Source organism: Giraffa tippelskirchi, chromosome X, assembly GCF_054371585.1.
Source record: "Giraffa tippelskirchi isolate mGirTip1 chromosome X, T2T-mGirTip1v1.2.pri, whole genome shotgun sequence".
NCBI lineage: Eukaryota > Metazoa > Chordata > Mammalia > Artiodactyla > Giraffidae > Giraffa > Giraffa tippelskirchi.
This window is the reverse complement of record NC_137289.1, coordinates 51056213-51083800: the sequence shown is the minus strand read 5'-3', so window position 1 is coordinate 51083800 and position 27588 is coordinate 51056213. Positions and strand designations below refer to the sequence as shown.

Sequence of the window (27588 nt, the reverse complement as noted above, 5' to 3'; positions counted from 1 at the left end):
TGGAAGAATTTTAATACAGGAATTGTTAAATAAGGTACTATGTAAATAAAATTGCAGAAGATATGCCAATTTTAGGAGAGTAAATGAATTTTTAATACTTTCAAATCATTCAGCTGTAAACAGTCAGTACTCTACATGGGGATATGTGTTTACCTATTAAACAAGTTCCCAAATGATAATATTTGGTAAGTCTTTATTACTCTAATTTTATTTGCTATATAAACTTGAATCGATAAGATATCATTTCTTTTTGAATAGTGCATAATTTAGAGTTTTCACTAATTTAACCTAGACTTTCCTCCAATTAGTTCAAGTCAGAGAGTCATTCCTGTTGACACTGTAAAAATAAAAAGAAATAAAAGGTAAAAATAAAAAGGAAGCATGACCCCAGCCCTCTTAACTACAGTCTGACTTAATCTCAAGTTATTGATATTATTGTTTCAGTACTATCAGTCTGCAGTCATCCTAGTTGATCTTGTTTAGTCCCTAAATGGCTCCAATATTTTGGTTAAAGAGCTGATCCTAAAGCATTTGCCCCTTTAGCTCACTGTGGCTAGTACCAATAGAGATCCCCCTATTACCTGTGAAGGCCCTAAGGTTTCAAGTTGATGTGGGAAAAATGAAAGATACTGTCTAGAAAACTCTGCCACTGGAATTGGCCTAGCAAAAGAGAGTGAGAGAAAACAAAAGGGGGGAGGTCCAGAAAATTTATTTTCTATATAACCAAACCTCAAAGAAAACATTTAGAAATATATTTTTAAAATGAAATTCCTACTTAAACTGGCCTTAAATTTATTCCTGGCCTGTTTAACTGGCAATGCCAGAAAAATTACTATGCTCTCAGTACTGTAAGCAAAAGGAAGAATACATTCCAAAGTACAAAGGCAGGAGATTATAGGGTATGTTTAATTAGAAGTTCAGTTTTTTTTAACAGAATGCAGATTACATGTAGGAGAATAATAGGAGGGAAGGGCAGAAAATTAGGCTGGGGTTATATCCTGAAGGTCCTTGATTGCCGGGCTCAAAATGAACTTTATATCAAATTTACAAATAAAAGATAGTCCTTTAAATAAATAACAGTGCATAACTCATAAAAGGGCATCTTGCTCTAATTTTTCAAATGTGATCTATTTGTGTCAAATGAATTACAGTAGGTTTTTAATAGTTTAATTAATTATTCTTGATTTGTTAGACTTCTAAAAAAGCTAGTAGAATCTTCATTTCCATTGAACTTAGAATATAGTTTGCTGACAATTCAAATTCTTGTTTTTCTCTTTAGACACTTTGAGTTCTTTGATTAATATTGTGGATTCTTTTGTTTGTTGGAATACAATATCGAGAAACTTGTCATGGTTTGTTATTTTGTGCTTATGGGTGATTATTATAGTTGCTATGGTAAAAATTATTTTTGCTGGCATACCAACTTTATTATATTTCTACTTCAATCTAAGTATGAATCTATGCCATTCTATGCCAGCATAATTTGGAACTTAAGAAGTCTGATTCCTAATATACTTCAGATATAAAGAGCATTATCATAAATTATTGTGATTTGTATTACATCCCAAGGAGTGGTATTCCCTTCAAAGCAGTCACTTTGGGAGACTATCTGCCTATTATAATGCTGTTGTTATTGCTCAAATTACTTTTGAAACTACTCTTTTAGAATCGCCTTAAGGCTTGTAGCTCCTTCTTTTGAATAGCCTCAAAGTATCAGATCTTCATAGTTTGAAAGTAGATGTGATATCTAGATATAGCTAGAAATCACTTGGAGACAAATCTGATGTGTTATCAAACTGAGTGATACCACAACGATACCTGTTTTTTTGGTGATACATATGAAGGCAGTTCCAAAATATTTTGAGCATTGATAGCATAATTTCCATCAATGTATAACCTTCCAAGATGACTAGGAAATCAACTTTTGTATGAATTTAATCATGCTTTGTTCAGTATTCACCAACTGCTGACTACATGCCAGCTCTAGTTACTGAAGACACTCAGCTTCCAGGTGTAGCTTCCTATTGCCCACACTGCTCTGCCTCTCACCAAATGAGAACAAGGCCAGAGGTACTTCCCCACTGATGTGCATTTAGAATTAATCTGCTTTTCCTAAATACAGTATCCAAGGTACCTAATGAACCGCAGCGTTCCTTCATAATCTCTCCTGGGACATTAGAAAGCCTCTGATGGAGTGTCTGGTTCCTCTTCTCTTTTCTAGCTGTGATGTTGAACCCTACCATATTCTGAACCTTTCTCTGGATGCCAATTGCCACCACAAGAACCCCACTCTGCCTCCTGTACCCCCACCTGTGGACCAGGGTCCTGCTTTACCTAAATAGACCTCGCTGTAACCATGGCTATTCAACCTTTCTGCTGAAACACTGTTCATGTCCTGAAACTCTCGCTGCCGTGCAACTGCCAAGCTGATGAGCATGCATGACTAGCAGTTCTGATTGCTATCTCAGAGGCTATTTGGGACTTCTGAATACCTTTCTTCTAGGTTAGCTTTACTGGTTCCAGTTGCTTCCTCTCTCACCAGCCCGCCGTTGATCTCTAGCAATCCTCATCATTGTGTACCTGTGGTGCTGGGACTATGTACCAAATAATAATGATATTTTTAGAAAGCTTTTCATATTTTAGCAAACTCTTTCACCCACATTGCATAATATAGCCATCACAACAATACTGTGAGGTAGATAATGCTGGAATAATAAAGCAATTTCTGCTATATTTATTTTTTACAAGTCTCATTGTACAATCTCAACTCCAAATACCACTTACATCATTGCATCTGATATCTGGATCCATTTTTCCCTTTTGTTGTCTGAGGTAGAAAATATTTCAGTAAACTTTTTGCTTTTAATGTAAGTAAATATTTAATGAACACATAATCAGCTAGGACTTTAAAAATATAAACAGGCCTCTTCATTTAATTTAATGTGTCAATTATTCATTTCCATAGCAGACTAGCAGACCATACTGTGGGAGAAGATTGTTTTATTGCCCCTTATTTCACCTTTTCCAACTTAATGAGTTTTCAGTGTAATGAGTTTTATCATTATTTGACATCATTATTAGAAATGATATTCATGCCCAGCAGAATTAAATTTTTAAAGAACCAATAATAGCTAACATGTGTTGACTACTTGCTATGTGCCAGGCACTTTTCCCAGCTCTTTTACATGTATTAAGCTACTTAATGCTTGTAATAACCCTATGAAGTAGCACTATTATCATTCCCATTTTATAGGTAAGGAAAATGAGGTACGGAGAGGTTAAATAATGTGTCCAGAGTCGCAGAGTAGGAAGTAAATGATAGATACATACCAAGGCAGATGACTCCAGAGGCCTTACTCTTAACCACTGTGATATACTTGCCTCTACGCTAGATGTACAGGGTTATTTAACATTTGTTTCATACCCTTGACATTTCCAATAAGCATTCAGATCAGTTTTCCTTTTAAAAAGGAAAGTCATAATAATGGTAAAACATAAGAGTAAAACAATAGATTTATAAACTGCCATTACATGCAGATTGATTTTGACAGGAGATTGTACCAGCACTCTTTTGAAAATCCTTTTATATTACTTTTCTATGTACAATGGAAACATCTTAATGGATCATTTAATATAAGCACTAAAGAAATGTTTCCTATGAATTAATTTTATAGAATAATGTTTGAAAAATATCAGCAGATGTGTAGAAAAGATTCCTATTATATTTATGCCCAAATCACTAATAATAAGCCTAATTCTACAGTCTTTATTCAGGTTTTTCATTAGAGTCTAACACTTTCAAGATTTTTAAAAATCCTGAACTCCTACTCTAAATGTAATGGTAGAGAGTATTTAAAAGACTGATGTCTGATTGGTAGGAGTACAGTATTTGTGATTTTCTTATTTCTTCTTTTAATGTATTATTTCCTAAAATTTCCACAATAGACATATATAGTATCACTATTATAATCAAGAGAAAACAATTTGTTTCCATGAACTTTCACTAAAGTTAATGAACCAACTCACTAGAGGCCTCAAACAGCCGCATAATGCGAGGCATCATCAAGGGTTGATTAAAATTTTAAATAACAGAAAGTACGGGGCTGCCTGAGGCAAAAGTGTGAAATGAGTAACTTTCCTTGAGAAATTCACCCCAGCAAACATCCTTTTCAGTTCACTAAATAGAATATACAGCTTAGACAGCATAAAAGGGATAAGGTAAAAAGGTAGTCTACAAAAGTACATTTCTAAATAATGATGTACATTCTACATGACACTGAGATACCCTTTCTCTAGAGGTAGAATTTAAGAATGTGCATTTTTAGTTAACTTCCCAGTGATTCTTAAGCACGCTAAAACCTGAGAACCACTATGTAGGTGCTCAAGAAATGCTTGTTAGATTGAGCATGAAGTTTTAATAAAGCAAGCTGAATACTTCTGTCTACTTGCTGCCCTGTGAGTCTGTGAGTCTCTGTGAATCAGCACAATATATATATATTTGAAGGAGTTTACAAGGATTTTCAAGGAGGAATAAGAGATCATGGAGCGACCCAGGGAAAGAAGGGAGATAGGACAATTTAGAAAAATCTTCATGTCTTAAATAAAATAGAAAACTAAAATACCTCTTTCTGATTATATTCTTCCTCAGAATATGGAATCTGAAAATGCAGAAAGTGAAAATATGGAAACAGAAAATATGGAATTTGAAAATGTGGAACTTGAAACAATTTCTTCAGTTTCGGCATTACAGGCTCTCTCTAAGCTACTTTATCCTGAAGAGGATGACTTTGAGTCCGGACAGGTGGTTGTATACTTACAGATGAATTAGTTCTGATCACACTAAGTTGTGAAACTGTATTTGAACAACTTGTTCCAACCTTGCTGTGGGAGCAGGGCTATGTCATCTAATACATTCACAAGAGGTTGCAGGGCTCATTATGCATGAGAGTATAACCTCTAGTACATTTCTAGCAAACATAATTATATTTTTTTCTAAACTACCTGAACACTGAATAGGAAAATAGTTCTGTAACTATGGTAGCAATAGCCACATTTCAAAATATTTGTCATTTATATTTATGGCCAGAGAATGCTTGACAACCAATGCAAAGAGTGGTAGCTAGGATTTTTAAGCCTAGACAATATTTCTATAAAACAAATAATTTTAATTAGGTAGTAATAATTAAGCCCCCCAAACCCTTAATTTTTTGGATTTGTCTACACACGAAAGCAGAACAGAAAATATTTTGAGCCAAATAATGGGACAAACTAGCTTCAGCCTATTAAAATTGGCTTCTGGCTGCATGCTCAGATAGAGCTGTGGAATCTAGTTAGCCAAATAGCATTTGGGGTCAGGAAAGGGAACCTTGGGGAGTCTTGCAGCAGCAAGATGGACTTCATTTTGGGTAGGAGAGTTGCATGAATTGACCTTTGACTATTTCACTCTCACTGCCAGTATGCTCAGAATACTCAAAATACTTCCATGTAACCCCTTGTTCTCCATTCTCCATCTCTGTGGACATTAGCAAACTTTGACTATCAGGCTGCCAATGTGAAGGCACACAAAAATTGTTTGAAGGCAGAAATCTCCTAGTATAGCAGAAATCTCCTAGTATAGCAGAATATATCAATTTGCTTTAAATTATTTTAATGTTCTTTGTTATCATGGCCAGTTTACCATGAATAAACTATCTCCCATGAACGTACATATCAATTTTCTCCTCCCCAAATTCTTTTTTCCCATAGTGTGGAAAAACAAGTAATATAATTTAAATAGGCAGCCAATTCAGTGGTTCAGGTTGACACTGGCTTGAGCTTCTACCCTCCAGGAGGAAGTTAGGTGGAACAGGGAAAGTAAGACTTGCAGATGGAAATAAAATTTGTAGAGGAGGGGAACTGAGTTGGCTTGGAGCCAGAATTAGGAACCAAGAAGTTTTAGTCAGGGAAAATTCTTAGTAGAGGCCAAAGAAAGAAGAATCAGGTAATTAGTAACAGCATTGAAGATATACAACAAATAAGACACAGAAGAAAAAGTTAAGAGCAATATACCAATAAGTTGGGAAAACAAACTCATTTTTGCTACCTTAGCTGAAATAGAGTGGTACATCCTGGGAAAGGCAAGGTTATGCCATATAGAAAAAGTATAGTCAGTACTTGAGAAATAGTGATCTTGAATAAAGCAAAATGGAACTTGTAACTGGAACAGATTCAGAGATAAGAATTTATCCTGGTTACAAAGCCTGTTTCCTTTGGCATTTATGCATGGTGATGTTTATTTGCAACTAGAGGTGTTTTCAGGGGAAAGATGAGTGCTTATGAGAATAAAGAGACTAGTATCATTTCACCAAATTGTACAATTTATAGAGGAAAATTACTATAATAATGTACAATTCTGTATATCTGGGTTATAAGCAATTTTGAGATAATTGGTCATTCAGACGCCACAGTACAGATATCATTAGAGGATATAGAATTGGAGTATCAGAACAGTGGGAGAATAATTAATGTTTCTAATGAACTATTAAATTTTCCAGGAGAAAAATGGCTTTTCATTTTTTAACATACATTAATCTTGGGAACTGCAGAATGATTATAAGAGGGATGTGTTTTTGAAAATACACTTACTGTAAACAGCATTTAGAACTGTTGCATACACACTGGTTTATTTACACTATCCTCATCATGAATTGTTAAGAATATAGGAGATTAGGAAAGAATATGTCTGTTATCTTTTAAACTCACAAGGGGATTTTAAGACCTTGGGAAATAAGGTTCACCACTTTGCATAGATAACATACCAAGGATGTTCTAACTCTCTTACATATTGCAGGGTGGCATGAATTGCAATGATAAATTGCACAGATAACTGGATGTAGATTCATGGTAGAGGCTGAAATGATAATCTTATAGAAACAATTGCCAGATGGTTTTACTGATTTTATTATCCTGATCCATCTTTTCACATGAAAATTTTATTTTTAATTATTTATTTTCATTATGTTAATCAACTGAAACTCCCCCTCTGTTCTGGTATTACTGATCCAATCATCAGTGTTCATAGAGGGCATACCAGTTTTTGTCGGGAATGTTCAAGTTTTTACTTCTATGGATTTTTATTTGCTATGGAAGGAGGCACTCAACAAAACAAGAGGCCCTCATGTTCCAAAAAAATTCTTTACCCTGATTGACTATTAGTATTATTAGTATTCTGGTGATTAATAACTTAAGCACTGAAATTTTATATGACTTTAGTTATTTAAAAGAAAAAAATGTACAGAATATTATCTTGGGAGTTGCACATTATAATGCCTGTAATACATTAAGGGCTTCCCTGGTGGCTTAGTAGTAAAGAATCTACCTGCAATGCAGGAGACACAAGAGATGTGGGTTCAATCGCTGGGTCAGGAAGATCCCCTGGAGGAGGAAATGGCAACCTACTCCAGTATTATTGCCTGGAGAATCCCATGGACAGAGGAGCCTGGCGGGCTACAGTCCATGGGGTCACAAAAGAATCAGACACAACTTAGCAACTAAACAACAACACCTTAACCACAGACACAGAACTTTTGAAGCAACTTTCTGGAAAGGAATAGTTACTGCCTGAGAAACTGTTGAAATGTTATAGATTAATTTATAACTAATAACCTACAGCTGTTGGAATAATTTAGCATAATAAAGACAGGTGAGATTTTCCACCAGCTTTCAAGGACAGACCCTATTTCTCTTGCCCAAATAGGACATTTTAACTTTTGTACTTGTCTGAAATCTTGGGAGATAAGGGCAGGATCCTGGAAAGGGAGAGTTAGAGGTGCTGGTTGGCCAGGGCCAAGTGATAAATTTTGACTGCCAGCAATGGAGTGAATTGGAGCTACAGAATCTGACATCAGCAAGAACAGTTAGCAAAAAATTGGGATTTTCTTGAAATATCGAAGAACTCCTAAGAGGGACCAATGAAGTGGTTACCAGTATATTGAAGGTGTAATGTGTGTTATGGCAAATAGATGGGGAAATAATGGAAACAGTGAGAGACTTTATTTTTTTAATTTTGGCTCCAAATCACTGCAAATGGTGACTGAAGCCATGAAATTAAAAGACACTTGCTCTTTGGAAGAAAGCTATGACCAACCTAGACAGCATATTAAAAACCAGAGACATCACTTTGCCAACAAAGGTCCATCTAGTCAAAGCTATGGTTTTTCCAGTAGTCATGTATGGATGTGAGAGTTGGACTATAAAGAAAGCTGAGCACCATGGAATTGATGCTTTTGAACTGTGGTGTTGGAGAAGACTCTTGAGAGTCCCTTGGACTGCAAGGAGATCCAACCAGTCCATGCTAAAGGAAATCAGTCCTGAATATTCATTGGAAGGACTGATGTTGAAGCTGAAACTCCAATACTCTGGCCACTTGATGGAAAGAACTGACTCATTGGAAAAGACCCTGATGCTGGGAAGGATTGAAGGCGGGAGGAGAAGGGGATGATGGAGGATGATATGGTTGTATGGCATCACCGACTGGATGGACATGAGTTTGAATAAGCTTCGGGAGTTGGTGACAGACAGGGAAGCCTGGTGTGCTGCAGTACATGGGGTCGCAAAGAGTCAGACTCGACTGAGTGACTGAACTGAAAATGTGTGTTATACTTAGTTGAAAAAAGAAAACTGTTCTGCTGGTGAGCCAGAGGCAGTCCTGTAAGCTGTGTGTTGGGGGGTATGTATGCTTGTGCAGAAGATGGCGAAGTAAATCTGAATTTGCATGAAGACTGAAGTGGTTCATCATGTGTTTGACACTATTACTTTGGGGTTGCTGTTTAAATTCACTCATTTAGTGTCATGAGTTGGTGAGACGAAGTATTTCATAGCCACGGTGGAAAGAAGTAAAAGCTATCATTAAGACTTTTAAATGAGTTGTTTGATGTCTAAATAGTTAGACTCTATTTAGTTGTTTGTTTTTATTTCTATAAAACTTTCCCATCCTTCTGTTCCCCATCTAACTATGACCAGACAACTGCCAAAATCCAAAATCCATGTTCTTATACTAATGCTTGGTTATAATCTTCAAAGAGATGAATGTGGCTCATTCCCCTATCCCCAGAAACACATGATTCACTGGGCTGGAACTGGGGATTTAGTCTGATCAAAGATCAATTCTGCCTTAGGGTCTATTAAACCAAATGCTTTTTGAAAGGACAAGGAAAACACATTCAAAATAATACTTGACATCTGTCTCTTGGTTGTATAACAATGGATAATTAAACTGGGTAGCTCAACGAAATTGTACATGGAAAGCTTATCAAATTTAAAGTATTACTGGTCGTATAAGTTATACAAGTAGTAATTATAGAACACTGGACTTTTTTCTTCTCCTCCAGTCAAGTAGTTCATCAGCAATGGGAGCCATGGGACCTGGAAATATTGGACCACCAAAAAGAGAAGAGCTTAAAGGTAAGTTATACTATAAGTAGTATAGCATATAGATCAATATAATCAGTATACTCTCTTCTTTGGGAGCAAAATTATAGAGAGAGTAATGCTAACACTAGCACTTATCAAAGATGAACTGAAATAATTGTGGGGATGATGAACAGCTATTTACATATAAAGATGCTGTTTTTACTCTATGTTGCAGGTAAGTTGTTTTTCTAGTAATTGAAGTTAATTTGCCTTGAGTTATTCACATTTTGGGGCATATTTCCTGAGATGGAAAAACAAGAAAATCCATGTGGTTAGAGAACTTTTTTTTATTATTTAGGGTCTAGTTACCAAGATGCTTAGCTTCTTCACCTTCTGTGCTGCTGTATTCTGGCAGTTTCACAGAATTCATTCATTAATTCATTAAATAAATATTTGTTGAGAGCCTATTATGTACCAAGTAGTATGGTCATCTCTGACACTACAATGGAGATCAAAATAGAGTCATTGCCCCCTTTGAACTAATAGTCTTTTGGAAAACACAATAAAACCAATAATACAAGATTTCATCTAATGTTTAAAAACATAAATTAAAGCCCATGGGGTGACTTATAAAGTCATGGGTCCAATAAACTAGAATAAATATTTTTTGGATGTTTTAATTGCATTTTGGCATATACATTTTCACAGAGTTGAACATTTTACACAACTTTAAAAATTTAGAAAGTTCTAATTCTATTGGTCGTGATCACAGTTACCAGAGGGTGGACTGGGAAAGGAAATGAAGTACTTAGGTAATTGTAAAAAATTTTGGCTGGAAAAATGTTTAAAATAATGACTAAAATGATGTCTGAGTGGAAATTTTTAAAATTTCAGTAGTTATTATTCTACATACTCAAGAGTATATTTGCCTTATTCAAGAGATATTCACTTCATAGAAGACTAGTTCAAATTTGGATGTATTTCTGTGCTGCCTGTATTTCTTATAATGTTATGTCTAATAATCCCAAAATTCTAAGAACAATGTGTCATACATAAAACTTTATATATAAAACTGTAATTATGCTTTACAAAGCCCATGTTAGATAGACACAGATCATTTCAAAAGAACTGGCAGAATTGAAAACCTGACAATAGGGTACATTTCTGGGAATGCTTGAAAGACTCAAAATTCTGTTCTGCACCTAATGTGGGTTGCCATTTGCTGCCCCAATAGTTGGAACAAATTCAAGCTAGGATTTTGCATGCTTATTTACTTTTAAACATTCGAATTTGACATGTAGAAACCCAGGCACATGCTCAATTTGACATAAAAGACAAGTGAGAGAGATTTTCTTTAGAGCTCACATCTACATGAGGAAAATATTGAATTAAAAACGATCATTGTCTCAACTGTTTTCAACTTCTTTCACTGATAGTATTTTTAAAGAATTTTTTTTTTACATTTTTTTATTTGTTTTGCCAGGCTTGCATGGAGAAGGTATTGAAGGGCTTTTATATAATAAAACTTCAGTTCAGTCACTCAGTGGTGTCTGACTCTTTGCTACCCCATGGACTGCAGCATGCCAGGCTTCCCTGTCCATCACCAACTCCCGGAGCTTGCTCAAACTCATGTGCATTGAGTTGGTGATGCCATCCAACCATCTCATCCTCTGTTGTCCCCTTATCTTGCCTTCAATAATATAGTTTAGTACAAGATAAGATATTTCTACCCAAATCATCTTGATTGCATGTTTGATTTGTTCTTTGATGTAAAAATATTTTACATATGATCCTATTTGTTTCTGAAAAACAGTGTAATATTTCTTTGCACATATGTTCAATATATATATATTTTATATTCAATGTTATTTCATGTACTAAATATTTATATATTATATGTTTTATATGTGTATATACACATGTATGTGTGTGTATATATATATTTGTAGATATAGATATGCACACATATACAGGGAGAGAGACTAGGAAGATATACACCAGAATGCTATCATTGACTATCTATGAGTGGTTGGATTGTAGATTATTTTATCTTCTTCTTTTTTGCTTATATATCTTTTCCAAATTTTCTATATATATTATTATAACTCTTCAATGTATTGGTTGTGTGTTAATTAAAAACTTTAAATCAGTTGTTACTAATTTAGCTTCCTTTGACCAAAAAACAAGCTAGTGATTACAAATAGAGAATGTTTTACTTCAGTGATCCCAAACTTAGTGTGAAGAAGGGCAGGAGGAATTTCAAGGGGTAAAAGGGGCAAGAGCTTCAGCTTTATCTCCCCTTTCTTCACAGTCATCCCTCAAACTAGTAGTGAAAATTGTGAGGAAATCTGGAATCCAGAGGAGGTTTCAGAAGGAGCAGAGCATCACGATACGTGGGATGTTAGAGACACACCAGAGTAAGTCAAATGAAGTCAGGAACATGTTTGGGAGTTTAAGATAGACGTGTCATCTAATACTGTTCTATTTTTGAAAAGATTCACAAAGTAATTTCTACCACATAAAAGATAAAACTATGGTGACACATAGAAGGCATGTGTAATTGATTATTTTTTTCCTTCTAGAGCAGAAACAAATAATAAAACATAATACCTTTCTTTCAGTTATTATCTAGCAAAAGATGAAAAATACAGTCACTTCCATTATAAATTTATGTTTAGTATCATTTAGTTGCATACTGTGTAAGTGAAGTGAAGTGAAGTGAATGAAGTTGCTCAGTCGCGTCCAACTCTTTGTGACCCCATGGGCTGTAGCCTACCAGGCTCCTCGGTCCATGGGATTTTCCAGGCAAGAGTACTGGGGTGGGTTGCCATTTCCTTCTCCAGGGGATCTTCCCCACCCAGGGATCAAACCTGGGTCTCCCACATTGTAGGTAGACGCTTTACTGTCTGAGCTACCAGGGAAGCCCCCAAGTACCAGTGGGTAAAACCAGCCCGTTAAATTACAACATTCATACAAACTAAATTGTTGTGCCATGTTTTTGTGTCAAAGACCTGCTTTTAATTACTCAGTGTTCCATAATCTGAGTAAAATGCTATGTTCTCCCACCAAATATCAGCTGTTACCTGGACTTATTTACTACTTATTTTAGAATTGTGTTTAGTATATTTTGCAGGCAGGATTAAAGGCTTGCTTTCTAGCCTTTTCAATAGGAATTATAAATATGAATTTTAAAATTATCATAAAAAGCCTTGCATACTAATAAATGAAATCACTCATACCTTTAAGAATTAAAGTATGTTTACGTACATAATTGAAATTAATGGTTAAATACACAAAGCTTTAAATATATGTATTTTAAAATAAAATCTTGGTTGAATATTTAGAATAGCTTGTTTGTTTTTTTGAAGCTGTTTTTTATTTATTTATTTTTACTTTACAATATTGTATTGGTTTTGCCATACATTGACATGAATCCGCCATGGGTGTACATAGGCAATACTTATTGAATTATAATGTACTTTAGAATTTATTGAAAACTTCTATGGTAAGTAATCTGAGAAATTTTCTAATTCCGACTGTAAAACTGTGTCCAATATTTAAAAAAAAGAAAAAACTATGCTTCTATCTTCTACCTCAGTTCTGAAAATAGAAGCAATGGGAGGCTGCAGATAATTAACTGGAAAAAAGTAGTCAGCATTCAAATAAACAATGTTTAAAAAAAGTAAATCTCATAAAAAGAGAAATCAAAGGGGATTTTAAAACATTTCTGTCTGCATCTTAAGTATCAAGGGAGTGAATCCCAGGTTATGTTTATACAGTGCCCACACACTCCTGTGGAAGGTAAGAATTAAATCATTCGTTTGTCATATAGTTTAGTGAATGTCAAACAGCCATATGTGGCAAGCTCCAAATCTGAGTAAATTTTTACCTTTCATCCTGATGTTTGATATTCTGTCGAAAGAATATCCCTCAAAACTTTAAATGAATAAGAACTCCGGTTAGGATATGAAGAAAATTGCTTTATAAGATTTTTTAATCTTTATTTTCTATCTTATACAAATACATTCCAAAATGTCTTAATTGATAAAGAACAAAATGGATAGAGAATGGGAACAGGCAGATCACAAAAGAAGAATCACAAGTTACCAAATAAAACTAGTAAGGAGCTGAGCTAAGTCACCGACCTTAGAGAGAAATATAAGAGTCTTTATCTGAGAGATATTTGAAGGAAGATTTGGTATTTGATTAGATATGATGAATAAGAGGAAAACATCAAAGATGATGCTGAGATTACTTGCTTGGGTGACTGGGTGAAGAGTGAAGCCATTAAATGCAATTAGGAATGTAGTGGAGTAGAAGTGGTGGGAGTTTGATTTTGGGTGTGTGGATTGTGAGGTGCCGTGGGGACCTTCAGGCAAATATATATAGAAGACAGTCGGAAAATTGCATTTGGAGATGAGAGGAAGGGCAACAGCTAGAGCAAATCCATGTGGGAGTCTAGGGCATGTAGATCAATATCTTTCTGTTTTGTTTTAACCTGGCTTCACCTGTGTAAATACCTGGGAGCTGTTATAGTCTATTAAGAAAAAAAGTGTTCCATCTCAAAATGCTGTTTACTCTTAGTCCTGCTCCAACTCAGAGAAATCCCTCTTTCATCCTTGGGTATTCCAGTTTGCAAGTGGTCAGAAGTTCAATGTTGTCCTTTAGTCTTTCTATCCAGAGATTTGCCATTTCTTCATTAGAGAAGAATTAAACAGAAAAGATTATTTGTAAATGTTTGCTTACTTCTTTCCATCTAAAAAGATAGGGTTCATTTATTGCTGGGGGTTTCTATAAACCACTGTATCCCTAGGGTCCCAAATTTGGGGCCTAGGAAAGATTTGTGGATTGTCTTGTGTGAGGTAAAATACCAGGAAAATCATTCCTTGAACTAAGGATTCTGTAGGTTCTAAACACTATAGTTGTAGCTGTGCTGTCTACATGATCAGTATTTCTACTGTAGAATTTTTGAGGTGGAAAAGACAATAGAGATCATTTAGTTCAAACCCACCCCTTTCCATAAATTGTACAAATCCAGAAGCTGAGACCACATGAGTTTGGGACTTGACCAAGATCACACAGTTTATGACAGAAAGAGTACTAAACCTGGATTTTTCTCACTCTACTCTGTGGCTTAAATTTGGCGGGAGGTGTCTTTCTATCCATGAAACCCTGGATTATGGGCCCATTATTCTTCTGAGCCATTGTTTTCCAGGAAAGGACCTTCCTTTTTTCTTATACTTTTACTGTTTGTATAGCTCTGAAACAGTTAAGTTTTATTTTTGGAAAATTAAGTATACAACATAAATCCTGCTTTACAGTCTTAGGTATTTTTGACTAAATTTCTGACTTCTGTTTCCTTTATGTTATGTTACATGCCTGAAAAACTGCAAGCACTTTATTTTGTCCTTTTATTTTTTGTAATAACATGTCCTCATAAGTTTCTAGTTTTCTGCTCTGTAACAGGAAATTGCTCTTTCATTTGAGTCTCTATATCACTGGCTTTTTTTCAGATATGAAATTGTATTCAAACAGCAGGTGGGAACAGAAGATGTGTTCCTAGGATTGACCAGAAAGGATGCGTCAACTGCATGTTGCAAGGATCTAGTGGTAAGCCTCTCCCCTCTTCCCCATTTTCCATATGACCATTATAGTTAAATTTCCTGTTAGGCAAGGCTGTAAGCCCTTTAAAAATAGTGGTTGCTACGTTTGAGGCACTAAGGGAATAATAGAATAGACTATTTGTTTAAAATTGGTTAACATGTATAAAATAAAATAAGTTTACACATGTGGATAAGATTTACAAATAAATAGAATCATATGATGTAACACACTATTTCTAGCTTAATAACACTGCCCAGTCTGGACTGAATTTTCTTTCATCCTAGTTCTGTCCTATCCATTCCATCTGATTGGTTATTAATTTCTGATGAATTGACAGTCAATCAGAATGAAATGTTTCCTTCCCTGAATCTGTCTTCTCTCTTATATCTGTATCTTTTAGTGACTCAGCTTACATTAGGGAATGTAAAGGGGGATATTTTTCCCTTAAATTTTGGATCTGAACTACCGACTTAACACTCTAAAAAGACATCCAAAATGTTGCTTGGCTCCCTTATCTGAATGACGTACAGCATGTTGGAGAGCATCCTTTGCCAAGCAAAGGATGTTTGTTTCTGTGTAACAATAGCAATACCAGTGATATCAGTGAGACTACGTTACTGGATCCAACCAAGAGTGTGAAATACAACTCACTTTGGCAATATACACCAGTAATTCTAGTGTTTGGTGCTGGGAGTCTATTTTTTGAGGTTAGAGGCTGTGCATCTGTATTTTCCCATCCCTCTTTTAGAATACTCTATGACATAGAATACCGAGGTGCCCATAGGAGATGCTTAATATTTTTCCTTAAGCAAATGGTAAATGGATTCTCTTTTGCATAAGTTTCAGGTTTTCTCTTATTAACAAAATCTAAGACATTCAACTGGATCAAATAACATAATGGGAATAGCATCTTTAAGGACCTCAGGAGATTTTTCAAACTCTAATGAGTTAGGTTTCAAGTGATCTTGAAGTAATTAGCTCCCAGGGTTTTACCAGTAATATTCAAATTTCTGTCTCTTAAATGACTGTAAGATTATGTTTTTGATGTTTGATATTGCAAATTACTTTAAACTCTAAGAGGCTGGTGCACTGGATGGGGAGGGAGGTGGAAGGGGGGTTCTGGAAGGGGAAAACATGTATACCCATGGTGGATTCATGTCAATGTATGGCAAAACCAATACAATATTGTAAAGTTAAAAAATAGAAAATAAACTAATTTTAAAAAAAAAAAGAAAAAAAAAAGAAAAATTTAAACTAAAAAAAAAAAAAAGAAACCTTAAGCCCTAAATAAATAAAATGGTTGTGAGCCTTTCCATTTCTCTCATGAAAATTACTACTAGCATTAATAATAAAGGTATTCTGAGTGAAGAATCTTGGAAACTAAATTACACCTCAGAATAGGAGTGTATAGTTTATCTGAAACAGGTATGTACACAAAAAGACTTGATATCCCCCTCTAATGATCTTATAATTGATTGGAGAAATAAAACTAGCATAAATTAACTCATTTTATTATTAACAATTATGCTCTGTGTTGATGATTGTAATTTTACCAGGAGTTCAGAAGGTTTGGATAAGACATGAACACCTTTGAATGCCAGCAACAAATGAAATATTTGTTCATGCTATGCCACTTCACCACATGTATAGCATTCTTTCTATTCATACAGTCAATCTTTAAATACTTACTGAATACTACTGCTTATTAGGCACTGTACTTAAGTACTAGGGATGCAAAGACAAATAATAAACAGTCAATTACCATCAAGGAATTTACAGTTAAGGGGATGGAAACCTAATAAATCATTGTAGTTCTGTGTGAGAAGTACATATTTAGAGGCATATACCAGGTATGTGGTGACAAAGTAGAAAGGGATCAACACTGGGTGGATAGGATTTCTCCAGTGGACAACATTCCAAGAAGAGCATTCCAAGCAGAAGTAAGAGCACATGGCAAGGTATCCAGCCATGAAATAGCAGGGCCTATTTGGGTAAGCATTTGAGTGTAAGCAACAATAAAGAATAATTGTGGACAGTGGTGTACTGGTAAGCTGTCTCTCAAAAAAGAAAAAAAAAACAGTCCGTAGCTTGAATTTTATGGTGACATCCACTGTCATTACTTAACCCCACTGGGAAGGCTCCGACTGCAGAGGTTGATGACCTCATCTCAAATATTTCTTGCACAAATTTTAAGCTTAGTATTTCTGTTTATAATATGGCATTTTCTCAACTCTTGAGACATCATCAAATTGTAGATATGCCATTTGTTTAGTAACAAAGGAAAAATAGGTATACTACCACATTAAATATAAACATTGACTGTGTGATTCATCCCAATAACAGAAACATAAAAATGTGAGGAAAATAGCACCTTAGAATTAGCTAAATATGATGTTTGGGGCCTGGATCTGGTCTCTATGTAACAATCTGACACAGAGACTTTAAGAAGACGCCCTCTGCTAAAGCTGAGGAAAGTACTGGGTTGTCCAAAAAGTTCATTCGTGTTTTCCATCACATCTTGCGGACAAACCTGAATGAACTTTTCAGCCAACCCAATAAAAGGACCATAAACAATCTAAATACAAAGACTGATTTGGGGGTTAAAAATTTATAAGAACCACCTTTCCTTTACCCTCTCCAGGCTCCAAATAAGAAAGCAAGATTTATGAGCCCTAAATCAAAGAGTGAGCCCTAAACAAAAATCAGAGTTAGGAATATGTATGTCTTCAGCAAACCTTCCATCCTTTCCTTGTAACCCCAACCACAGAGTTCCATTGTCCAAATTATGCCTGCTGCTCCAATTCTGAGTTTGTAGCTACCAAGCTTCCCTTGCTTTAATGTATATTTAGGCATCTTATTTTTAAATAAAAATTGTGTATATTTAAAGCATATAATATGTTGATTTTATATACATAGACATAGTGAAATGATTCCTACAGTCAAGATACTTAACATACCATCTCCTTGCCTACCATTTGTGTGTGTGTGTGTGTGTGTGTGGTGAGAACACCTTAAGTCTACTCTCTTAGCAATTTCCCGGTATTCAATACAACATTATCAACTATTATCATCATGCTGTACATTAATTTTAGAGCTAGAACTAGGCCAGTGGCTTGCATGTTTGTTTTGTTTTGGGTTACATACCCTTTTCTTGAAGCAAAATTCTATGAGAAAGCCAAACATATAAAACAAATACTGCTGCCTTAGTTAAAAGGGTACTATCATCCGTGACACAGCTCCTAGGAGAAAAATTGGGGCTCTTTGGAACACAGTTTGAAAGATGTTGATTTAGAATTTCCTCCTTATATTACAGTTGATAAAATAAGGTCAAGCTTACAAGGTCTCTTATACTAACATAAGAGAGTCTAGAGGGCCTTTTCTCCTAGATGGCATGCATGTTTTTCTTTAATCCTCATGAGTAGAATCCCTCTATTTTATTTAATCTTAAATTATATTTTATCTTTTATCTTCTATACTCTCCATTCCTTCCCACAAGACTTCTACTATAATGGATTTGATACATATCATTGAATACATATTTATCTAAAATTCAACACATACTTATTGAGCATTTATTGTAGGCCAGGCACTTGACATACAGTGTTGAACAAAATAGATATAAGGTTCTCCTTCTCTCCAGGTGATTACTGTTAAGAGATCAAACAGTCCATAAGCAGCACAGATTTTCATAGATCCATCCAATAAGGAGATAAGCCCCAAAGGATATAGTTTATGATTTACACAGATGGCATAAGCAGAATCAGCATAGTGTCAGATCCCCATGTCCCTTTGCCCCACAGGACGACAGTGAACTACAGGAGCCAGAAGACAGGTAACATGAATAGTGAGACACTCTTGCTGAAGAACCAACTTTAGACTGCAGCTAAGCTGTTTTATAGCCTGCATCTATACCCAGGGAAAGGGAGGTAGGAAGTCTTTTGCTTTGTTGGAACCTCATGACAGCTTCCTGCAAGATAGGGAGCTTCCCACAAAGTAGAAAGACAGATAAACAGCCTTGAGACAGCTTCTCACAAGACTGCCTGTCTTCTCACACTCCAAGAGAATTACAGGATGTTCTGCCAAGACCTCAGGCAGACTGCAGCTGAGCCTTGCCTACATGGCCTATGTGAATAGTGCAAGATTGCCAGAGTGCCATAGTGGAGCCATTTCCCTACATTTACAGTCCATAAATAAAAGTTTTTATCCTGATGGTTTTAACTTAACATGATATAATAACAACAAACAATTGATACAATGTTTACTGTGTGCCAGGCATTTTCCTAAGAACTTTGCACATAGTAACTCATTAATCTCTACACCAAAACTCGATGAAATAAGTGCTATTATTCCTGTTTTACAAATACAGTTCCTGAAGCACAAGGAAGTTAAGTAACTTGCTTAAGGTCATGCATTTAGACTCTGGCAGAACTAGAATTTGAACCTAGGCCCAGTTTGAATTTGATAGAAGTATATGCAAAGTGATCTGGGTACAAAAAAGAGGAAATTCAGGTAGACTTCACAATACAGGTGACATCTGATGACATTTGAGGGACATAATGGTTTGCCAGGCTGACAAAGCTGTCTAAGAAGCATAAATAGGGTGAGCAAAGGCGTAGTGCTATGAAAGTATAATATACAATGTGTTTTGAGAACTATTCGTGATGATCTTCGAGCCCCAGAATTCTTTGGCATGGAGTAATAAAACAGAATACCCAGCTTAGAGCTAGTTGTAAAACTCTTTGAATATCATACCATATGTTACAGACTGAATTGTGGCCCCCCTCAATTTGTATCTTGACACCCTAACTCCCAACGTGATGGTATTCAGAGATAGAGCCTTTGGCAGGTAACTAGGTTTAGATGAGGTCACATGGGTAGGGCCATCATGATGATATCAGTGCCCTTATAAAAGAGACACCAGAGCATTTTCTCTGCTTGCTTTCTATCCCTGCCATGTGAGCATAATGAAAAGGCAGCCATCTGTAAGCCAGAAAGAGATCTCTCACCAGAAGCCAATCATGCTGGCATGTCTGGCATACTCAGACTTCCAGTCTATAGTACTTTGTTATGGTAGCCTGAGCAGACTCAGATGCCATGAAATTTGGACTTACTGTGGGGTTTAGAGTTCTTAGACCTTTTAAAGTGGGTGAGTTAAACGAGTAGATGTGTATTTCAGAACTACTCTATTTTGGCAGATTATGGTGGAGAATTTGGTGGAGATTATGGTAAGAGATGAGTGTGAGTTTGGGAGACTGGTGATAGGAAGGAAAACCAGCTGATAGTCAATTGCACTAGTTCAAGTAAGAGAAATAAGAGCCTGGACTATGGCTGTGGGGACAGAGAGGAAAAAATGGTTTCAGTAGACATTTTGGAGATACAGTTGACTCTTGAACAATGTGGGGGTTTGGGGTGCCTACACTCCATACAGTCACAAATCTAATTCTGACTTTATAGTTGGCCCTCTACATCTGTGAATCTGCACCCATGGATTCAACCAACTGCAGATGTGTAGTCCTGTAGTATGTATTTATTTCAAAAAAATGCACAGATAAGTGGACCCATACAGTTCAAACACAATGTTGTTCAAGGATCAATTGTAGTATTTTTTGAATTAATTAATTAATTAATGGCTGTGTAGGGTCTTTGTTGCCACGTGGGCTTTTATATATATATATAGATGTGGTTAGCAGGGGCTACTCTTCGTTGCAGTGTGCATGCTTCTCACTGAGGTGGCTTCTCTTGTTGTGGAGCATGGGCTCTAAGCAGGCTTCAGTAGTTGTGGTGTGTGGGCTTAGCTGCTCTGCGGCATGTGAGGTCTTCCCAGACCAGGGATCGAACCTGTGTCTCCTGCATAGGCAGGCAGATTCTTTACCACTGAGCCAGCAGGGGAGCTCTCAATTGTGGTATTGATAGTATTTAGAAAGTGGTCGATGTGATATGTAAGGGAGAAACAGGAGTCAGATTTCTAGCTTGGGTAACTGGGTGAATGGTGATGGCGTTAATCAAGATATGGGAAGGTAAAGTGGTTTATATCTGGATAGCAGGCTTATGTTTTTTAAACTCATATTTGCTCATCCGAATTTTCTATATTTTTTTATAACTACTCTGTATTACTTCTGGAATGAGTAAACAAAGGGTGGTTTTGTTTGTTTTTTAGGGATCAGGTATGGAATGCAAAAGAAAGAAGACAAAGTTCTAGAACAAAAATATTAAGTTTGGGCTATACTGAATTTGAAATACAAATCTGTATGGAATTCAAAGATAGAGACTAGAGATGTTGATTTTCAGATTGGTGTTTGTTCTCCGTAGGGGTTAGAATATACTACCACAGACTGCTGGCTTTGCGTCTGGCTTGGAATGAAGTAGAACTGTTTTTAAGTAGTATGTGTGTGTATTTGGAGAGGGGGAAGTATGGAGGGGGATACAAGGAAACTTGCAGAAATGGGACTAACTGAAGACAGAATAGATGACCCTTGGGGAGACTCAACAATCAGAGACAAAGTTCAAACAGACATTGTAAATTCTCAGTCAATTTCCAGGCTGCTGCTGCTGCTGCTGCTGCTGCTGCTGCTGCTGCTGCTGCTGCTAGGTATTGAAAACTGAGAGACCTTAGCTCAACGAAATGAGGTCGGAGTTGTGGCATGGCTTTAGAGATACAAACAATGATGATGGAGAAGCCAGGAAACTGTCATAGAAGCAAGGTGAGAAGAATGGGAGCCTGCCTACCCCTGACAAACAGGGGTGACTGTAGTACCTGAACTTTTGGGTGCCAGCTGGGGAGTGTGAAAAAGGAATTTTAGGTATCAAAGATGTGTAAGGAGGCCTCCAGCATAGGACTGTTGATGGCAGGAATAGGAATGGGTGCAGTGGAGAGGTAGGTCAATGGATTTCCATCTTTACCCATGGGTGTTTAACAGTGCACTATCTCTAAAATCCAAAAATGAATGACTAGTTTTCTTGATTTTCTGCCAAATGGCCCATCATTTGTTCTAGGAGCAGGGACAAGCCAGCAGATGGCTTCATACTCTTTTTGAGCTGCAATGGATACATAATATTTTGGTGCTTCTACTATAATGGATCTCTATTGATAAGGGAACATGCTGGTGTGACTTTAAAAACAAGCCATTAAGCCTGTTTCTATTTTTCACTGTCACCTCCTCACTGGGATATGAGCCTTACTCCATCTCTAAATCTAACTGGGAATGGAGTGAGAGTCAGGGATAGGATAGGAGTCAGTCACTATCTGGCAGACACAATCAGGAGTCACATGTCACACGTATTCATCTCAGAAAGAGCTAGCAATCATTCTGAGCAAAGTGTCGGCACATCCTCTGAGAATTCACTTGTTTCTTGAATGATATGCTTCTCAAATCCCGATTTCTCTCTCAAGGTTAAAACAGTCATTTTCATTTACTTCTTATAAATAAATAGATTTGGCTGCTTGATAATGGAATGGATTCTCTTTTCCATTTAAAATTCTGGAGAATGGACACCTTTTTTTCTAGGCTTTCTGATTATGCTAACTTTACTTGATTGGTTATATATCAGACTGTGTGACAGGGAGAAAGATATTTGAGCTGTAATACAATTCCTCATTATCAGCTCCAGGCAGCACAGTAAACCTTCAATTAAATTTCTAATAGTTCTTTCGGTAATATACATACATTATAGTTAATATCATAATATTTTTCCATAATGATGGTAGGGGGATGAATACCTCCTTAATAGCTAATCTAACTGTATAGACTTAATATATTTCTGATGATGGAAATTATATATATTTAAAGTTTTAAATAATACCAAAATTAGTAGAGTTGAAAATAAAAGTCCCCTATAAGACTTCCCTACTGGTCAAGTAGTTAAGACTCCTCACTCCCACTGCAGGGGATGCAAGTTTGATCCTTGGTTAGGGAAGATCCCACAAGCTGCAGTATGTAGTCAAAAAAAAAAAGGTCCCTGTAATGAGAAAGGTATAGGTAGATAGATTGAGAGAGAGAGAAGGGGAGGGAGTTTGAGATGGGCTTAAGGTTATGGATTAAATAAGGGTGAAAGATGTCCTATATATATTACTTGGTATTAAAATCAGTAATTTTACATTCTGATTATGTCATTTGGAGGAGGTTTCATCAAATATTTTAATTATATGGTCCAGAATTCTTGAACCAGAACTGGAAGAACCTTCTGATTCCATGCAAGCAGATTCACAGATAGGCCATAGTAAATATTTGAGGGATGGATAAAGGAAAGGAACTGAAAAGGATATGCAGAGATGGGGAAAACCATAATAGTATCTATTGCTGTAGAGAAGTAAAGCAGGATTAAGAAGTCTTTGGTGATTTTTGAAAGAGAGCAGCTTCAGAGGCATGATAGGGGTTAACACTGGGTTGCAGAAAGCTGAGAAGTGGATAGGAAGTGAGGAAGAGAAGGCAGTAAATATAGATTATTCTTTGAGACAGTTTACCAGTGAAAGGGAGGAGAGAGATGAGATGGATGGTGAAGAGGAGGCCTGGTTTAGGGATTTTTAAAAGAATAGTTTTCAGTTAATGACAGGAATCCATTCACTTACTCATGTAATATTTATTGAGTGGCTACTATGTGTCATTAGACTTAATGAACAAACCATAAAGAAGTAGTCATGGTACCGGCCCTTAGGGGACTTCTAGAATTGGGTAGGGGCTACTCAGGTGGCTCAGTGGTAAAGAATCTGCCTGCCAATGCAACAGATGCAAGAGACTTGGGCTTGATCCCTGGGTGGGGAAGATTCCCTGGAGTAGGAAATGGGAACCCACCCCAATGTTCTTGCCTGGAAAATTCCATAGACAGAGGAACCTGGCAAGGTTGCAGTCCATGGGGTTGGAAGGAGTCGGACATGACTGAGCATGCACACAGAAATGGGTAGAAGCAATTTTGGCTACAGGGTGTTATTGACATTTAGTACTCAGGGGCCAGGGATTCTCTAAATCCTGCAATAAGAGGGACAATCCTAAAAATGAAGAGTTGTCCTAGACAAAATTAGAAAAAGAGAGGTTGAAGACATGAGAATGACCACTCAGCAATATTCTACCCTGTTGATTACTCCTTCCTTCTTTTTTTGAATACAAAATTATTTATTTTAATAAACTTTAAATTTAAAATAGAATTTTAATCTGTCTACTTACAAAACCTAATTCAAAACATGATACATTTATCTCTCTAGCTGATTTGATGTTACTCTTTTACAAACAGTACTCAATTTGTAATTGTTTTATATTAAGACCCTGTAACTAAATGAAGTCTATTTTATCAGAAAACATTTCCCTTTAATCTTAAAGAATGCTTTTTTAAAATGAAGGGACCAACAAGAACTACTTTCAGATGGTACAGAATTTCTTATTTCTTAAAGACTCTGTAGTTGACCACTTTTTCATTAGTTACCTGTAGCAACACACTTTCTATTTTACTCTCAACACTTTTTTCTCTTTAATGACCTCACTCTCCTAGTTTTCCTCCAAAATCTCTGGACATTCCTCATCTCCTCTGCTTCTAGATCACTGGCTCTTCTCCTGCCTGAAGTTCTCTAGGTCTCTGAAAAAGACCTATGTATTATTTCTCTAATATCTTTCTATCTAGTCCCATGGTTTTAAATGCTGTTTATCTGTATAGTCTTAATCTCTTCAATGAGCTTCAGATTCCTATAACCAACCTCTCACTTGACATCTCCGACTTGTTTAATATGCAATGCAAACCTAACATGTCCAAAAACAGAATTCTTATCTTCCCCGAGCCTATTTCCTATTGATCTTCCTCATCTCAAGAGAAGACAACATTCACCCAATTGCACAAGCTAAAAACTTAAATCATTCCTTATTTCTCTTTTCTTTATACCTCATATGCAATTCATCAACAAGTCTTATTGGCTCTGCTTTCAAAGTATATTCTAAATCCATCAAATTTTCATTACCACAACAACTACCATCATCTTTCAAACCACCATCACCTCTCAACTGGACCATTATGATTCTCTCTTGATTCCTCTCCCTGCTCTGACTCTTGCTCCTTTGGAAACTTCCTACAGTGTCCAGAGAAATCCTTTTAAAAAGTGTATCACATCACTCCTTCACTCAGAACCTGCGATGGAATTTTATTGCACTTAGGACAAAACCCAAATTCTTTATCTTAATCCTTGAGGTCTTAGATGATCTGCCCCTGCATACTTCTTCAGTTTCATCTAATGCCACATTTTCTTCCTTGTTCATTATGTTCTAGCCACCCTGGCCTTCTTTCTCTTCCTTCAGTATCTCAAGTTATTTCCTGATTCTTGCTGTTCATTCCAGTTGGAAGGCTTTTCCTTCAGTTCAGTTCAGATCAGTTCAGTTGCTCAGTCGTGTCTGACTCTTTACGATCCCATGGACTGCAGCATGCCAGGCCTCCCTGTCCAACACCAACTCCCGGAGTTTACTCAAACTTATGTCCATTGAGTAGGTGATGCCATCCAACCATCTCATCCTCTGTCATCCCCTACTCCACCTGCCTTCAATCTTTCCCAGCATCAGGGTCTTTTCAAAAGAGTCAGTTCTTTGCATCAGGTGGCCAAAGTATTGGAGTTTCAGCTTCAGCATCAGTACTTCCAATGAATATTCAGGACTGATTCCCTTCAGGATGGACTGGTTTGATCTCCTTGCAGTCCAAGGGATTCTCAAGAGTCTTCTCCAACACCACAGTTCAAAAGCATCAATTCCGTGGTGCTCAGCTTTCTTTATATAGTCCAACTCTCACATCCATACATGACTACTGGAAAAACCACAGCTTTGACTAGACGGACCTTTGTTGGCAAAGTCATGTCTCTGCTTTTAAATATGCTATCTAGGTTGGTCATAACTTTCCTTCCAAGGAGTAGTGTCTTTTAATTTCATGGCTGCAATCACCATCTGCAGTGATTTTGGAGCCCCCAGAAATAATCTCTGTCACTTTTTCCACTGTTTCCCTATTTATTTGCCATGAAGTGATGGGACCGGATGCCATGATCTTAGTTTTCTGAATGTTGAGCTTTAAGCCAACTTTTTCACTCTCCTCTTTCACTTTCATCAAGAGGCTCTTTAGTTCTTCTTCACTTTCTGCCATAAGGGTGGTGTCATCTGCATATCTGAGGTTATTGATATTTCTCCTGGCAATCTTGATTCCAGCTTGTGCTTCATCTAGCCCAGCGTTTCTCATGATATACTCTGCATATAATTTAAATAAGCAGGGTGAGAATATACAGCCTCGATGAACTCCTTTCCCAATTTGGAACTAGTCTGTTGTTCCATGTCCAGTTCTAACTGTTGCTTCTTGACCTGCATACAGATTTCTCAAGAGGCAGGTCAGGTGGTCTGGTATTCCCATCTCTTTAAGAATTTTCCACAGTTTATTGTGATCCACACAGTCAAAGGCTTTGGCATAGTCAGTAAAGCAGAAGTTGATATTTTTCTGGAACTCTCTTTCTTTTTCGATGATCCAGCAGATGTTGGCAATTTGATCACTGGTTCCTCTGACTTTTCTAAACCTAGCTTGAACATCTGAAAGTTCACGGTTCACGTACTATTGACACCTGGCTTGGAGAATTTTGAACATTACTTTACTAGAATGTCAGATGAGTGCAATTGTGTGGTAGTTTGAACATTCTTTGGCATTGCCTTTCTTTGGGATTGGAATGAAAACTGACCTTTTCCAGTCCTGTGGCCACTGCTGAGTTTTCCCAATTTGCTGGCATATTGAGTACAGCACTTTCGCAGCATCATCTTTTAGGATTTGAAATAGCTCAACTGGAATTCCATCACCTCCACTAGCTTTGTTCGTAGTGATGCTTCCTAAGGCCCACTCACCTTCGCACTCCAGGATGTCTGGCTCTAGGTGAGTGGTCATACCATCTTGATTATCTGGGTCATGAAGATCTTTTCTGTATAGTTGTTCTGTGTATTCTTTCCACCTCTTCTTAATATCTTCTGCTTCTGTTAGGTCCATACCGTTTCTGTCCTTTATCGAGGCCATCTTTGAATGAAATATTCTCTTGGTACCTCTAATTTTCTTGAAGAGCTCTCTAGTCTTTCCCATTCTATTGTTTTCCTTTATTTCTTTGCATTGATCACTGAGGAAGGTTTTCTTATCTCTCCTTGCTATTCTTTGGAACTCTCAATTCAAATGGGTATATCTTTCCTTTTCTCTTTTGCCTTTAGCTTCTCTTCTTTTCTCAGCTATTTTTTTAAGGCCTCCTCAGACAATCATTCTGCCTTTTTGCATTTCTTTTCCTTGGGGATGGTCTTGATCCCTGACTCCTGTACAATGTCACGAACCTTCATCCATAGTTCTTCAGGTACTTTGCCTATCAGATCTAATCCCTTGAATCTATTTCTCAGTTCCACTGTATAATCATAAGGGATTTGATTTAGGTCATACCTGAATGGTCTAGTGGTTTTCCCTACTTTCTTCAATTTAAGTCTGAATTTGGCAATAAGGAATTCATGATCTGAGCCACAGTCAGCTCCCAGTCTTCTTTTTTTTTTTTTTTTTTTTTTTGCTGACTGTATAGACCTTCTCCATCTTTGGCTATAAAGAATATAATTAATTTGATTTTGGTAT

General features: G+C 36.6%; 1 protein-coding gene across 2 annotated transcripts in view; it reads left to right on the top strand.

The window, feature by feature from the left end:
• DNAAF6 (dynein axonemal assembly factor 6) overlaps positions 1-27588 on the top strand; it is a 45023-nt gene that overhangs the window by 1844 nt on the left and 15591 nt on the right. For both annotated transcript variants that reach the window (XM_081565367.1, XM_081565369.1), the window contains exons 2-5: positions 4649-4801; positions 9369-9441; positions 11702-11807; positions 14904-15000. In XM_081565367.1, the coding sequence (XP_081421493.1) occupies positions 4652-4801; positions 9369-9441; positions 11702-11807; positions 14904-15000 (426 nt within the window). In that variant the 5' untranslated portion in view covers positions 4649-4651. The remainder of the gene's footprint in view (positions 1-4648; positions 4802-9368; positions 9442-11701; positions 11808-14903; positions 15001-27588) is intronic.